General features: G+C 40.6%; 1 protein-coding gene across 4 annotated transcripts in view; it reads right to left on the bottom strand.

Annotated features, from left to right (window-relative positions):
• Window positions 1-17210, bottom strand: part of LOC105834813 (regulating synaptic membrane exocytosis protein 2) — a 62812-nt gene that overhangs the window by 4508 nt on the left and 41094 nt on the right. For 2 of the 4 annotated variants that reach the window (XM_012677577.3, XM_012677581.3), the window contains exons 15-23: window positions 16175-16328; window positions 15736-15908; window positions 15480-15649; window positions 15008-15245; window positions 10731-10870; window positions 9710-9889; window positions 5045-5261; window positions 288-499; window positions 75-214 (exon numbers count right to left, since the gene is read on the bottom strand). In XM_012677577.3, coding sequence (XP_012533031.1) covers window positions 75-214; window positions 288-499; window positions 5045-5261; window positions 9710-9889; window positions 10731-10870; window positions 15008-15245; window positions 15480-15649; window positions 15736-15908; window positions 16175-16328 — 1624 coding nt within the window. Of the gene's footprint in view, window positions 1-74; window positions 215-287; window positions 500-5044; window positions 5262-8119; window positions 8310-9709; window positions 9890-10730; window positions 11342-11449; window positions 13328-15007; window positions 15246-15479; window positions 15650-15735; window positions 15909-16174; window positions 16329-17210 lie in introns of all 4 variants that reach the window. The other 2 variants (XM_028192291.2, XM_012677578.3) reach the window with 2 other exon arrangements.

Raw genomic sequence — 17210 nt, 5'->3', positions numbered from 1 at the left:
ATTAAAATACGTGGGCGTAAAAAATCGCAAGAATCAGAAAGAAAGAAACTGAAAGAACAGAATGTCGCACGTACCTGTAATATACAACCCCGGCAGTTTTCTTTAAAAGCCAACAATTGCTGATAAAATGGATCCAATGTTTTTCTGGCCATCGTGGTTTTCGCTTTCTCTATACATCTTTTGCCGTTCACCAGATACAGCTTCACGTAAGGAGCTGGAATGAGAACCGAAGCTAAGCGCATCCACATCACCGTGGTGATCGTAAAGTTTATCGAAGTTTAACTGACCTGGTATTACTTTGCTGCCTTGTTTCGCTTTAAGATCTTTGGCACGTATGACCTCTACTTCAAGGTAACCCTTCGTGTGGCTCAACGACAATTGAATCTCGCCAAGGCAACGGGCACCAAGTGCTTGCCTTCCGACCACTTGGCCCGGTCCAAGATCTTCGATGAAGTCTCTCAACTGCCCTTCGCCTGCCATTCGCAGACTGGGAGACCAACTGCAGTTTTCAAAATCATATATTTAGCAAGGAAACGCAACTTATTCAAGATACTACAGAAAGTATGAAGTATGATTCAAAAGAAAACGCTTGATAAAATAAATAAAAACTTTGGATGAGAAGAAATTGAAATTTGACTTATAGCGTTTACCGTGCGACCAATGGAAAAAAATGGAAACTTTGCTTTATAACTTTCCCTTTTTCTCTTCTTTTGCTCGCACACTAAACTTATACAAATTTATGTACAGAACAATGATCTTGACTGTTTTGAATACGAGATGACTCACAATAGAAAAAAAAATAAAGCGCGATAATTGCAAGCCGAAAATTATAATATTTTTCGAAGAAACTCTGATGTAATGAAGAAAATACGAAGGACGTAAACCATAAACGAAAATAATACTTCGCAGGAGCGAGGGACAATTCTCGCAAGCCTTCGACGAAAGTTGTAAAAGATAGAGAACACACCTCATTCAGTTTGAGATAAGAAGAACTCACGCTGAAAGTGTAGTGTCAGTGTATAGTGAGTAAATATAATATTATACACATGAAAAAAGAGATTATATAGACAAATGTAAAAACATACCAGACTATTATGACACATGCATTTTAATCTGAATGCGCAGAGAAAAAGAGAAAGACAGAGAGAGAGAGAAAGAGAGAGAGAGAGAGAGAGAGATATGATCAAAAGAAATAGTAATCAGTCTATGTCGATATGCAATTGAGAAAAAATCGCACAGAGTATGAAAATGCAGCAATTAGAGAAAGGTTGCCACTGGCATAGGTCTTTTAAAACATCTCTTTATTTTTTGACAACTAAACATTGCACTGTATTAATATTGATGAAAACATGTGTTTAAAATTTAAAAAATTAAAACATAGTTCATATATAACTTTTTTAAATGTAAAATCTACTAAAATGAATTTAATCTAATCTTTATACATATATAGACACGTTATGTTACATCTTACGAAACAGCATAAGGCATGTATAATCAACAAAAAAAGTTTTAATTAAAATGAAACAGATTCTCATATACATATGTTGTAAATATTTTAAAGAAAAAAAAAAGGAAATGTAGGCTTGCTATAACAGTTTTAGAGTCAAATTTCTTAAACGTTTATTTGTAATTGTGATGCATTTTAGTTATAAAATATTAATTATTACAAACTATAATTATTATAAAATATAAAACAGTTTATTATAAAAAATGCTATACCGTTTAAAGACACTTTTTAGTTTTATTTTTAACTCTTGTTTAAAAAATATTATTTGAAAACAAAGTAGTATGCTAGAGTATTAATAACCTTTCTCTATTAATAATATTAAAAATATATTAATTAAAAATATGCAATACAAAAGTTGTTTTCATATTAAAAAATTTTAATATATGACTGAGTACTGTTTTTTTCTCACATTTATCTACTTAACATGCTTTACTAAAATCTTAGAAATAGAAAAATTAATCAAAAAAATTTATAATAACTTACACTTACTTGTCATTGGTGGGCTACGCGCCGTTGGGCAGATTCATGTTACTAAAGCTAAGCGGATTTTTTCAAAAAGTGCTGTTAAATATAGATATCCATATCGAGTGTACACAGACACATACTCAAAATTATTGTTAGTCTAATAACTAATTATACTTAAAAATTATCTTCCATAGTATTTTATGAAATAAATGTACGTCTTTGTGGAACTATATATCTAACGGCATAGTTATTTAAGATACTCCTACAATGATTTTAATATAATAATACCATTAATAAGTGCGATAGTATATTTGAGTGACAGACAAAATCATACGAATAGAAATTCACATACCGATTGCACCCAATCATTTTCTCCGAGAAGTTCCGATTATCAAGAGGCACGGTAGTGCCTCGCGCCAAGTGTACGCGCAGCGCGAGGCACCATGTCATTTACAAAATATACGCTGCCAAGGAATAAAATAGTAGATTATTATGAATTATATTATTCGTAAGCGTTTTGTGCCGAATCAACAGAACATTTGTTCACATCCTGTAAGTCACGCAGGTACGCACACATATATACCTACATTTAATCTATTTTTAATCGTCGACTCTGTTCTCTCGAGCTGACACGTATTTTAAGTGGTACACACGCTGTATAGTAGCTATTCTACGGTATATCAAACACACTTTATAGAAACGAGAAGAAAACATAAAACAGAGGGGGATGACTTTCGAAGAAACGTCGATATCTCAATAAATAGTATAACCTATTATATATAAAAGATACGAATTGTACAGTAGGCAGAACTTATTGGGAAGACATGAGGTCCTGCGAAGACATTCTTACGCATATTCACAAGGTTTTTCTTACCATGTAGATAGAGAATATGACTCCGCGACAATGAGATACGTCACATTGACATATAATAGATACAAAGTGCGTGTGTGTGTACATGTGTATATGTGTGTATATGTTATATATGTGCAACGGTGCTCCGAGGTAATGCGGTACAATCATCTGCCACAATCAAGCAATTAAGCCAAGACGACAACAACATCGATAATGAACGACAATATTTTATGGGCGTTTCCTGGAACAGGGATATATCAATAGTAAAAAAAGGGAGACAGAAATAGACAGCAGAATATAAATTCCACAGCCTGTTCGTCGAAGACTGTATCTTATAACACATATCTTTCCTCGCATTATTAAAACTGACACAGTGAAATTACTCTATTGATACCGAAAAATATTATATTTCTTAAAATATAATCCTGATTATATAAATTATATTATTATATACCGAAAACTCACTGAAATTAACAAAAGGGAGAATAAACAGGTATGAAAATAAGTTACTCGTTTTTTACAATAAAACATGATAGTATGTATGATACATAAATATTAAATTCCTGATTTTCACATATGACTTTTATATATAACTAGTGTATAATAAATCAAGAAAGAAACTGTGATTGAGAAAAGTCATAGGTAATCTGAATTGTAAATTGACAAAAATTGAAGAGGCATGAGAAAAAGCATAGTCGCAACCATATAGTTGCAGTTCAAATCACACGGACGTATTACTGACAATCATCAATCACACATTTAAAGATGAAATAATCGATTTGGAGTGTTTATAATTTGTTGCTTAGATAGATCTTGGCGCATATAAGGAGTAAGATAATTAAACTAAGGATTATTCTTTGTCCATAACTAAGACGATTCTATGATAACATTAATAACAACTTATCATGGGTTAATAATGATTTTGATGACGTTTATGGAATGCTTAAATAAGATTTGAAACAACTTTTTCAGTTAACAGTATTTTCTGTGAATGACAAAGAATAAGTTCCCACTGTTTAAAAGAGGCAATAAGCTGGTATGTACTTTGACAAACGATAAGCAATGAGCTGCGAGCTGTAAACGCCTCATGTAACTCGCTGAACAATATTCGAGGCAAATGGTCATTAAAAGCGCATAAATCGACGATAAACGTTATATCCACGCTCAACATTACTACTCATAATTTTTAACAGCTTCTTAAAATAAAAATCCAATTCAACACGAGCTTATACTACTTAAACCACATCTGTTTAAAGTTATTTAAATATGTTACTTCTCTTCTTGAATTTTCCTCCAATGTATTTTCTTGTAGAATAACAGAATAAACACAAAGAGAAACTCTAAAAGATATACTTTGATGATTCTAATCTTCTAGTAAAGGAGAGAAGGCGGTTATTGTTTACATATTGTTTAGACAATATGACATGGCCACTAGTCATGAATGTTTATTGAGTTGTCATAAAACTTACAATTTCAACATTGCAGGAATCCGAAAGTTTTAGAGTGTGTATTTTTTACGTTATTTTGGGAAATATGTCAGGTCTTTCCCTCTTCAGTAAATTGTTAATTACGTTCATTATACATGTCTAAAACTTCTGCTTATAATATGATTAGTTTAACTTTATACAACTTGTACCGACAAGATGCATGTAATCACATAAATATTTAAATGAATATTTGAATAATTTAAATAAAATAAAATGGTGGTTTATAACCCTCTTGTCTCCTCTATATATTTCATATGTAACAGAACTATACTCCATCAGTATCCTCTATTAGTATATTCCTTCAGTATAAAACCTGTTATTCTTGTTCTAAAGTATTTTCGACCCTTTACATTTCCTCAATTTCGTATAATTTAATTACAACTTACAGCTTATTTCGTTTAATCAAGGTGCATGGCCTATAGAGGGGCAGAATGTAAGTGAAACCGCAAAGAAACGGAAATTGATAGCGGGACTAGCATTGATTGACAGAAAAGAAGAAACAGAAAAAAGAAAAGAAAGAAATAGAGAAAGAGTGCGCGAGAGAGAGAGAAAGAGAGAGAGAGAGAGAGAGAGAAGATGAGAGAGAGAAGATGAGAGAGAGAGAGAGAGAGAGAGAGAGAGAGAGAGAGAGAGAGAGAGAGAGAGAGAGAGAGAGAAAGAGAGAGAAAGTATGAGTGTATATCAAGAATCTCGCGCTTCCACTTGCAGTCGTCACAGGTCGCCACTACTTACGAGCTTCCTTCGGAACTAGAGATTGAGTTGAGACTTCCGGCGGTATCGCTGGCTGCAGATCCTGCCAATTTGTTGTCAAAGCGCTGGTAGGCCGGCATGACCTCCTCGGATCGTTGTATGCTGCCCGGCGTGCTGTTACGCTTTCGGCTTGCTAAGCCGGCAGTGCGTGCCACGGCGCTGGCGCTTCCACCAATGCTGACGATCATCCCGCCGCACTCTGCGTTGTAAACCAAACAAGAAATACGGCTAAACTATTGTCTTTCACTAATATCTGCGTACGCCAGTAACTGTAGCGGCTCATCGTTTCTTCAGCCTCAGGTATCCAAGGGGCTGCTGAATTGTCGTTCATTAATTTAGCGCATCGCCATACGAGCAATAATGAAATCACAGAACAACTTCAACATGAAGATGTTGGCTACTTTTTGGTCTCTCTCTCTCTCTCTCTCTCTCTCTCTCTCTCTCTCTCTCTCTCTCTCTCTCCTCTCTCTCTCTCTCTCTCTCTCTCTCTCTCTCTCTCTCTCTCTCTCTCTCTCTCTCTCTCTCTCTCTCTCTCTCTCTCTCTCTCTCTCTCAATCTCTTTCTCACACACACACACACACACAATTCTCTCATGCCCATTTTCTTTACTCTCTCGTTCTTTTTCGATGTCTCCCTGCTCGCTTTCCAGAAATAGTCTAATGATCAGTGGTAAAAATGCAGAGCTGGAACAAGATCTTGTAACCCGAGAAACATTTTGAATTGATTTCTACGTAGGTACGAAAAAGGAGTGTGAAAATTTATTGAAGTGTGATATTTGGAGTGTAATGTAATGGGATAACATTGCGCGCACATTTGCATTTGACATCAATACAACGAATATATTTAATCCTAATGTCCTACATAAAAAAACTTTAGTTAAAGTTAATTTTGACGTTTCTCCAATCATAAATAATAACGCGATAGCGTTTGCATAAATCATACAGAGTATTCTCAACAGAATATTCTCCCTGGAATTACTAAATGCAAATAAAGTCTATAGTTTATACGGACAAGAAATATCACTGATAATCCAATAAGAGTTTGTTTGAATAGCAATAGACAGAGTGCAAAAGCACAGATACAGATGAACCATCAGCCGTGTATCGCGCGTGGTATGTTTTATTAATCTTCTTTTTCATTAATATTCACGCAGGCTGTCGAGATACAAAAATCAATCGTAATCAGAAATAATTAATATATCTTTAAATACGATAATGTTACACTTAAAAAATGATTTTTCTGTAAAGTATCTAAAAACTAGTTAGATACATACCTGCAAATAATTTTGTCGGACTATTGTAATAATTATAAAGGACATTCAAATATAATAAGCAATGCTGAAAATGTTTTGACATTTTAGCAATCAATTTGAGCGTCCTACATAATTATTTTGAAAATTATTTTTAGATTTATATCCAGCTAAATTTTTAGATACTTTAATAAAATCGTTCTTTTCATGTGTATATAAAATTTAATTAATCGTAACTTTAGAAAAATTACGTAATATATGCATTTACTTCTGTTAGATGTAATTTTTTAATATATTCTCCGGACACCTTAAGTACACAGATAATTATATACATAATTATATGTATATACACATATTTTGTACAATAAATTTAAAAAACACAATAAAAATTTATAATTATCAAATCGGTACGTAAGGATCCGGTTTTATATAATTTATTTGTTAGCACATTCAACAGATGGATTTGTAATCGGTGATATATCGCAGAAATATATATATATATATATGTATATATGTATATCATAACGTAAATATGCTCCATAAAAGCATTGCAACGATTCAGGACATTGAAAAATCAAAAGCCGTGTGAGTAGCGCACTCTCACCTTAAGCACGTATCAACAGCGGCTTCTAAGAAATAATAAAAAAAAACGTATCACACAGGTGGCCAACTTACCTCGATGCAATCGAGAAATTCAAGTTGACCACGCGACGATCTAGATTAGAAAAGCTGTATGGAACGGAACGGATTATAACGTGACACACGGTGCCGAGACACTATTCTAGAGTCACGAAAAAGGCGCCAGCACAACTATACTTGTGCAACTAGGATATGAGTTTCCTGATCTGCGTGACCCGCGTCATATCGAAATAAGAATATTAACTGTAGACGCGTGGACTCTCTGCATCTCTGAGGAAATACCAAAACGGAGACAGAGATAATTTGACTCACGTAGCAATGCAACACAGCTTAGATTACAGCCCAGGAAACTCGTGCGAACGTTCCTCTAGAAATAACGTATCAATGCTACGTAGAAATAGCATCTACGATCTAGAATAACGAGAAGGAAAGGAATCACCTCGTGACCATTTGTAGAAACGTGCAGATTCGCAAAATACTTTCTCTCTTCAATTATATAAGAAGAAAAAAAAAAGAAAGAAAGAAAGATTCGACGACGGCGCGTATATGTACAATACGAGGATCTTTTTGCGGATCCGCTGTATTGAGCCGGCGTACAATTTTAATAGGCAAGAGAGTATTTTCCGACAACAATCACGAGAGAGACTCGCACGACTCCGACTAAAGCACGGCCTCTAAAGAGTGTGGTGTGATGTGTTTCATTGTTGCTGTTAACAACGGTGTTCACCCGGTAGGGTTGGGAACGGTAGCCCTCGTCCTTCCTATCGCAAGTCCACCTGCAACGTGTACTCACATTTCGTCGAAGGCTTGAATCCAATTTCACCGATTAATTGGGATCGGAGTATACCTGAGTAAAAACCTCTATGAATCATCGCCTCGCTCTTTCGTTCGCGCGATATGAAATCTACCACACGCATATTCGTTATTCGCGTTTGGCGACGTAACAGTCTTCGCTCAATCAAACAATTCGGAAATCACCACGATGGCAAACGCGCGAGGGTAAAAGACGTAAGAGACGTAATAAAAAGATCCCCCCCCCCCTCCCTTCAACTGGATGTTGTCGATCGCTCCCGCGTTAACGAATGTGCAAAAGTAATGAGGAAAATAAGGCGAAAGAGAGATGAAAAAGAGAGGAGTTTTTCTACTCTGAGAGAGAGCAAGTGTCGGACCTGTCCCCGTCGCCGCTCCCCTCGCCGTCGCTGCTCGCGGAGCTCGGCTGGCGGCCGCTTCTACCGCCACTGACCGACGTGTCCTCCGGCGGCAGGACCTCCTCGCTCCTGTGAACTGTAAAGGACGACTTCCCCTTCTTCCCGAAACCCAGTCGCCGTTTCCGTCCTTCCTCGCCCACGCATGTACCACCAACAGACGCACGTGGGTATGTTATGGATTTTGCGTGGATGTGATGCAGTTTTGGTGTTCGTTTCGTCCGTTTCGTTTCGTTTTATTCGTCCGTCCGTTTATCCGTTTGTCCAGTCGTTCATGGTTGCAAGTCGCGTTAGCAATAGCAATAGTTATTGTAAGCGTGATGTCAGTTTATCGAGTCGATTTTACAAATGTATAATTGTATTTTTGTAAGTATATGATATAGTGTCGGGTCGAGTTTTTTATTTTTTTATTTTTTTATTTTTTGGCGATCGTCCAGCAAATCGATGATGATGATCCGTGCGGAGTGTTCCGTGAACACAAGCGCACGAGCACGCGGGGCGACGATCGGCCGCCGCGATGAGAAATCGTGCAGGTGGGTGCAGATCGATGACGTGAATGGTCCCCCAGCGTCGAGAGGTGGTTGGTTGGTAGAAGTAAAGTGTGAGTGTGTTCATGTCGAAGAAGAGGCAGATAGAGATGAGGGATGGCGGAGAAAACAAGAATACAATTAGAATGTACATACTGCCCCGCTTATTGGGTTTTTTTGCTTTGTCTACGATATGCTCTTGTTATCGTGTTCAGATCTGATAGAACCGAATTGTAATGCAATCCGCATGATAGTCGTAACCGATCTGTGAAATACGAAGAATAAGGTGTAACGGATAAGGAAATAGCAGAGAGACGCGTTCGTTGTATCATTTTCAATTTCGTTTGTTATGTCTCTTATATCTATAAAATACTTACATCTAAGTATTTTATATCCAATTTGTAATCACACGATAAAAATACTGTGCTGATCGATGATTAAAATTAAGATTGCTCATGCTTGTTTCATCAATCGCGCGCACGTTACCAAATGCGCTTATACTTGCGTTTTTCCTTATTTACGCATCGTTGCGATGTCACTTTTCACCCGTAGTTCCTCATTCTTCTTATTCTCACTTCTCATTTGCGTTTTAATCGAAAGACATAACCGAAAAATTTCCACCGCACCCGAGCTCGAATTCGTCTTTATTAGCAAAGTGCATCCGCGTGCGGACGACACATTTTTTTGCATCATCCTCATTTATATGTAGCGAGAGCACACCGTTATAATCTACAAACTAATGATGCTAGACTACTCTATCCTAATTCACAAAATATCGATGTTCTGAAGAAAACGATATAATCCTTTTCACTAAAGAAAGAGAAGATAAAACGTCAGGAAAATATAGAAAACTGTCTAATGTCGCGCAATATGGTGTCACACATCGATCAAAACGTTCTAATATCGCGCACCGGGAGACGTTACTTTCACGTGAACGATCGATCTTTATGAAAAATCACGACTACGTATAACACGTAGAGACTAAACGCAAAATTAACTAGAAATGATCAGCGTGACAATGTGTTACCTGTCGCGGATAATTGGCTGGTGCTATTGCTCTTCTTGCCTAGACCCCCCGCCTGGTACTGTACCGCGCTTCCGCTACTGCTGCCGCTTCCGCTTTTACTTCCCGGCGAGCTCTTACGGCCTCTCCTCGCTGCATCTTCAACGTTCAATGCAATCGCGGTATCGCTGAAACTACCCGTGTCTGCGAAACAAGGACACGTACTTGTACACGTATAGAATTAAATTAGAATTTAAAAAAAAAATCCGTAGGCCACAATTTTATGTGTTCTCGTACTGCCTTTTGCGATGCCAGTTTGCAAAATAAAAGAACAAAATTACAGAGCGAGCTTTTAATATAATATAAAAGAACGGAGCTTTACTTTGACTTCAATCAATTTAAGATTTATAAATTTTATAGATTTTGTAATATGATATTAAATATAATTGTCATAAAAGTATAAAGAGCAATGCGTGTCTAATTTTTGCCCAACTATCGTTGAACGGCAGACATAGGAAGACGTTCGTGACTCTGGGAGCTCAACTTACTTTCAAAACGTTCGCGTAAACGTATGTCCGCAGTTTATTAACTACCGCTAAATTTGAGTGCAACGAGTTCGTGACTGTAAATCTCGACGAAAATTTATGTTACACTTTCTGAGAGAGTTCGGTCTTCGCTCTCTCGGCTATATACATCACGTCATTGTGACAGTAAAATCGATGCCTTTTTAAAGAGAATTCATATGCATCAGCGAAAAATTGAAGCTAGATATCAAATAAAATTTCTGTGAAAAAGCAAGATGTGGTGATATGTAGAAATCAAATTTGATAGCCAAAAAATTTAATTTTAACGTTAGCGCAGCTCTCGATATTATATAATAAAGGTTTAAAAAAAACGCGATTACAATATTTATTTATAATAATGGAAATAATCGGTACATTATTCTTGCTCATGAAAAAGAGAATTGGTTGAAATAACATTCTCCAAGTTAAAGAATAGCTAATTTTAGTGAACTGTTTAATTAGTAAAAAATTTTTCCTCTCACCTTTCTCGTCCTGCGGCACATCGGCGTTACTGAGACTCCTAGTGAACTGACTTCTCTTGTCACGGTCGTTGTGCCCGTTGTCGGTGACCTGCCGGTGACTAGACGTCTTCTCGTACGAACTCGACTGACTGGTGTACTCGCTGCTTTCGGGCATAGATGAGGAACGACGATTCCGAGCGTCGTCGTCGTCGCGACGGTCGGCGCCAGCGGCGGCGACGACGTCGACGTCGTAAGAGGATTTTTTTCGGGTTCGTCGTCGGGCGGACGACGACGAGGACGACGGCGGTAACGGCGGCAGGAACGTCGACGCCACATCGGCGACATTAGCGAGCGGCGACGTTTTCGTGTTTTGTGGGTGTTGGTGGTGATGATCGTCGATCCGTGGATGGTAGTTTTTAGCAGTGTCGGAGGTAGCGGTTTGGGAATCAAAGAGACTCGAATTAGCGTTACCAGGGCGGGGTGCTCGGTTACGGGGCCTACGCGGATCGCACGGGCCAAATCCGCAGTTCTCGCTGCACTGGCTCTCGCTTTCCATCGAGTACTCATAGTACTCGAGGGTGTCGCTGATCGCCACGTTCCTCTTACTACTTCCCTGCGGTTGCTGATGCTGCGTATGCGGCTGATGATACTGTTGATGCTGCCGTTGCTGTTGCTGCTGATGCTGGTGGTGATGGTGATGGTAGTGGTGCTGGTGCTGCTGTTGTTGCTGCTGCTGCTGCTGCTGCTGCTGTTGCTGCTGATACTGCTCAGTCGGGTACCGTCGTTGCTGCTGATGGAGCTGCATGAGTTGCTGTTGACGCTGCCTCTTCTCGAGCATTTCGAGATCCCTAGCCTCCGGACAGCTGCTGTTCCGCCTACGATATCTATGCTTCGTGTCTAACGATGAACGCCGAGAATCGTCACCCTTTCGCGACAACGACCCCGACCTACCTAACTCCGAGGAGGACAGTGCTAGCTCACGACACTCCGGGCAACTACTCTTACGCCTAGTGCGCGACACGTGTCGCGCCTCGCGAATCGAGGAACGCTGCGATCCTGACCTAACTAGCCCGCGTGCTGTCGGATAACTGCGATCCTCGTGATCGTATCTTGCATCTAAGTAGCTACCACGATCTTGTTCCGCGTCAAAGAAGCCCGATCTAACGCCATCGTTCGCTCTAGCGTAGCCCGAAGTACGACGGAAATAATCAGCGCCAATTACCGTTTCCATCGAGCCAAACTCCTCGTCGGAGTCCAGCAGAATATTCGACATCCTCTCGCCGTTTCCTCGCGGACCATGCATTCGCAGATCTCTGCTCTCTGGACAGCTGCTGTTTCGCTTGCGGCGGTACATGCGTCGGGCGCGATCCGCAATCGAGCTCAGGTCCTCGTCCGAGTGTAGAGTTGGCGTGGATTCCGTTCGTTGAAGCGTCATCGATCTCCTGCTTTCGGTTAATCTCGATTGAGCGTCTAACGCGTTTCTGGTTCGCAGGTTCTCATAATCACTCGCGCCTCCCTCTCTGCTGCCTCTTCTACTTCTTCGTCTTCGTCTTCGTGGCACAGATCCGTCCTCGTACATTTCCATCTTATCGGTGTACGTAGTCCGGTACTCGGAGTCATCGGACGAATAATAATAACTAATGTAATCGCTCGTGAGTTTCCTGTTGTCGTCGTCGGACTGTGCGTAACATTTTCCTTTAACGGCACAAGAATCTTTCGTCACGTCATGAAAGTACTCGCCTTTGCGCATTGATCTGTTAATTCTTAAGGCACTAATGCCTTCGTCTAAATATTTAAATTGCTTTTGTTTGTAGTCTTTTTCTCGATCTATAAATCCTTCGTCGTAATCAGTATCCCAGTTTTCACGAGCCTTGTATCCACTTTCTTGATAGGAACGACCAGTTGCTCCACGCGACCGTAGAATACCTTTCACGTCTATGTTAGTAGGATCATGAATCTTCGCGGCGGAACTCGCGAGAATATCGCGATCATAGCTTTTACCGGACGAAAAAGCTTCTTCGATACCGGAATAGATATCGTCGATCGATGTACGAAGGTCACTATCTACGTTCTTGGTTCTTGTACCCGAGGATATATCTCTAATGTACGAGGAGTCGTGATTCAAATAACTTTCGTCTATATATTTTCTCTTGCTAGTATCATCCTTGTCCCGAATATTCCTGAGATTAGCACGGTCGTTGTCGCTGAAGAGATCATTATCGCCCGTTAAACGGGAACTGTACGAGACTTGATAATCATCGGTCTCGATGTTCTGCTTGTCGAAACTTGGAACGTAAATCTCCGTCTCGCCGCAGCTGAGCTCCGAGTCATATCCATAAAACGACTTGTGATCGTCTCGATCGAGCAGAAAATCGTAATTCGTCTCTTTGCTCGTGAGACTCGTAGGCACTTTATCGTCACCGTTAGAATCGTAGTAGGACTTGCTCTGATCGTCCAGCGCCGGTATCTTGTCACCGTACCCGGCGTCGCTGAGAGAGAGATTCCGCTTGAGCTTTTTCCTGGCCGTCCTGAGACTGTCGTCGCTGAATATGTTGCTCGAAATGCTCTCGTACTCGAAACTCTTGGCCCGGCGCGATAGCAGACCGACGGCCCCTGGCCTAGTACCGAAACGATCACCGTATGTATCGTGCATCACGTCGTAATCGAAGCTCCTAGTCTTAGCGGACAAAAATGACCTACGCGAATGCAAACTAGCATCTATATTCCTAATATCGAGATAGTCAGGGAAGTCGAACGGATCTCCCGAAATAATCGGTCGCCTTGTCCTCGTCGTCGTCGTTATCGTCGTCTTCGTCGTTATTGTCGTCGTTGTTGTTGTCGTCGTCGTTGTCGTCGTCATCGTCGTTTTCGTCGTCGTCATTATCGTCGTCGTCGTCATCGTCGTCATCATCGTCGTCGTCGTCGTCGTCGTCGTCGTCGTCGTCGTCGTCGTCATCGTCGTCGTCGTCGTCGTCGTCGTCGTCATCGTCGTCGTCGTCGTCGTCGTCGTCGTCGTCGTCGTCATCGTCGTCATCGTCGTCGTTGTCAGTGTCGTCGTCGTCGTCGTCGTCCTCGTCGCCGCGGAATCATCGCATTTACGCGATAACGTACCGAATCCTCCCGCAAGATACGATGGCAAATACTTAGAACGAAATATCTTTACAAAACGATCGTTAAAGTCGACCCGGAGGCAATCCTCGACAAGTATCGCCGGTATCTTAGCGCTACTAGCTACGAGTCTCTCTGGCTTGAGTATGTACCCCTCGGAAACGCTGTACTCGCTGGTCTCGGAGCTGTAATATCTCAGCATGTTCTCGTCGACGGGCTGCGATCTCGTGAATGGCGTACACATCTTTTTGTACAACGAGCGTACCACTGCGGACTTGCTCCGTACGAGGGGATATAGGGTGGGACACTTGCTAGGGTTGTTGCTTCTGGGCTTGGTGGGACAATGACATTCGCTGCAAGGTATCCTAAATTTGTGCCTGCGCCTATTGCGCCTAGGGGGCGGGGGTATAGGGGATATGGCACCGGGTATTTAAAAAAAACGTTTTTAATTGTCGGTCTGCAAACAATGTTTTTCACATAGAGTTTAACACTCTCGTGGAACACACAACCAAAGAGTGAGCCCATTCCGTTTTTCATATTTTCTTTGCTTTATTTTTTTTCTCTTTTTTTTCTATTTAACCGCGCGTTCGCAATCAATCAAACGCATATCGGTTATTAACATCTCAGAACTCGACTGTGTCGATTCGCCGAGAACAACGGGTCGGCATTTCAGAAGAGACACGCGGCGATCGATGTACTTCGCAATGCATCTTCTTTTCTACGACACGACGAGACACAACTACCTAACCGACCAACGCCACGCACTGATCCCTGCTTCCTTAGAGTAGGACACTAATTAAATGAACATTGACACGATGCCTAGGAAGTGCAATCTAATCGCTTCGTAGTGAAGACGGGAAGGGTATTGGAAGACATAACACAAGCAGGATGTGACAATGTGCAACTACGGGATGTTAGTTGACAATGTCCATTTAATCCAGGGATTTTCCTTGATTCAAGAGGTTGAGCCGATGAGTGTGCTATTCTTCAGATTATCGATTTTATTGTGACACATAAAAATTCAGACGTATAATGCATCCCCTGTTACAGCAATATATTTAGAACAGCACACCCGATGCTCAGGTCCTCCTTCCTAACGGGAAATTTTCTTGAATCTGCGTTGCTTTGCACATTGACTGCCGCAACGCGAGGTAATCCGTAAATAACGGAAATTTTATGAAACTACTCACATTAGTCTCGATCCACGTGGTCGTTCCGATTGCGTACTAAAGGCACTGCTCGTTACCGAAGCTATGCTTTCCATGTCAGAATCTCCAAGATCTCCGCCGAGTACATCTTTGTCGGGGCTTAAATGCCCCCTCCTCGACCTGTGCATTCTGTGAGCATGACTATGTGATAGCGTTAGTGGATCACGTCCGATTGAAGGAAGATCCGAATCCGAAAGACCACTGTAATGCTTTTCCCAACCTGGGGACAAATTAATCAATTATTTAAAATATAATACTGAGAAATTTGTAAAAAAAAAGAAATGAAAAAATTATTAATACATATATAAATATTAATTTAATTTTTTTATATATACACATATGTATATGTGTATGCAATTATAAAATATTAATTTCTTTCTTAGTCCAATAACGCCAAATAAACCAGTATCGAATAATCGCATTCACATTTCCGGCAGAAAATGTCGAAACTCACCTCCCATACCCGTGCTTCTGTATATCGACTGTCTGTTGCGATGTCTCATGAATCTTGCTCGTTCTTCAAAATCTTGCGCGACTCTTTCCTTCAAAGCTGCCGGAATTTGAGGTAACTGACGCTTCTTCGGCGATCCAGTGGGCGTGGCGGTCGCCGATCTCGAGCCGAATCTAAATAAGAACAATAGTAAGTCTACAAATTCCCACAAGCTTGTAATCTAGACAATGTCAAAGAGTTTTGCCATGATATTTTATACCTTGTCGTATGAACATATCCGCCGTGCGAGTAGGGAAAGGATCTATGCTCGGGTGGAGACAAGGAACGATGACCGGTGGGACTCTGAGACCTTCCTCGGTATCTGACACTCGGAGAGTCCATAGGTGCCGCGCTGTGCGACCTGTGACCCATCATTCCTCGATGGAACTCGTCCTATGATAGGTATTTAATAATGTACAGGGATACACTTCGATAAATATTAATAATGTGTACATCGATGTCTCATGCGGTCATAAAGTATCTACAATTTTTCTTCGTTTCATTCGTGTAATCGTCGATTAATTTCTGCGAGTTATTTTTTTTCTCAAAAAGTTAAAAATTCAGATCAAAACTAGAACGCATTCTCTCTTTTTTAAACACACGATTTTAAGCATTTCTGCGCGAATCAAAATGAAAGCCAAACGTTCTCAAACGCTTACCTTACGATATGTCTGGTAACTCGAGATAGAAGCAGGTTGGTCACGAGAAATCATTAGGGCTGCCCTTTTGCGTCCCTGAGGCGACATATCTCTTCGACTCCGATGCTCGCCATCGATGTAGAGTTCCCTCTCCGGCGGCGGGCTAGAATAGTGGCTGCTCCAGCATGCGTTCATTTTTTTTTTTCATAAATCAGTAAATGCTGCGTGCCTTACAAGTTAAATGAGGCGAGTGCTGTGATCTCGCGCTAATCTCAAAATGCATGCGGCCAGGATGGCAGGGAAGCGGAGTACAAGATGTTCAGAACGCTAGGAGCGAGAATGAGCTATGCAGCACCGAGGACGGAGCCAAAACGTCGAGATAAGAACAAAAAGCAAAATCCTCTTACTCGTTAAAACTTTTTTTTTTCAATTTTCTCTTCATACACATTTTGGCGCATAATACAAGCGCAAGATACAAGCGTATAGCTCAATATGACTCCTCAGATCGTAAACTGCGAATGCATATCTCCTAATTTGGCGCGAAGCAGCTCCAAGTTACTCTCGGCAATGCAGTCGAGCGTTCTCTTTGGTGTTCTCGATCGCGGGGATCCTCCTCTCGTTGCCAAAAATGAGAGTACGCGCGACAAAAAAAAGAAGGTGACTCGTCATAAATTAGGAATATGCTGTGTGTGAGTGCTTCCGATAAGTGCCAAGTATTGCTGCGTAAGTATTGCACGTTGGAAAGAACGACCGTGCAATATGTAACCGAGATGTGTAAGAATCCAGAATATAATTTTCACCATTTTTGGTAACGAAAAGGGCAAACCGTGTCGACAGATAAGAACAATTACGAAAAAAATCGGGCGAATTACAGTCAAAGCTTCGAATGACTCAATCCACCCCGGCCGATGCACTGCAATGCACTAAGCATTCTAGAAGCCATGTCTGGTCGCATCTAATATAATATGCGTATATATATATGCAAGAAGCAATGACAGCATGACGTCTAAAGTGCCTACATGGATGGCGGTTCGCTAAATATTCCGCATTTAATATC

Source organism: Monomorium pharaonis, chromosome 3 (assembly GCF_013373865.1).
Source record: "Monomorium pharaonis isolate MP-MQ-018 chromosome 3, ASM1337386v2, whole genome shotgun sequence".
In the NCBI taxonomy this organism is placed as follows: Eukaryota; Metazoa; Arthropoda; class Insecta; order Hymenoptera; family Formicidae; genus Monomorium; species Monomorium pharaonis.
The sequence above is the reverse complement of the archived record's forward strand: the minus strand, read 5'-3'. Positions and strand labels throughout refer to the sequence as shown.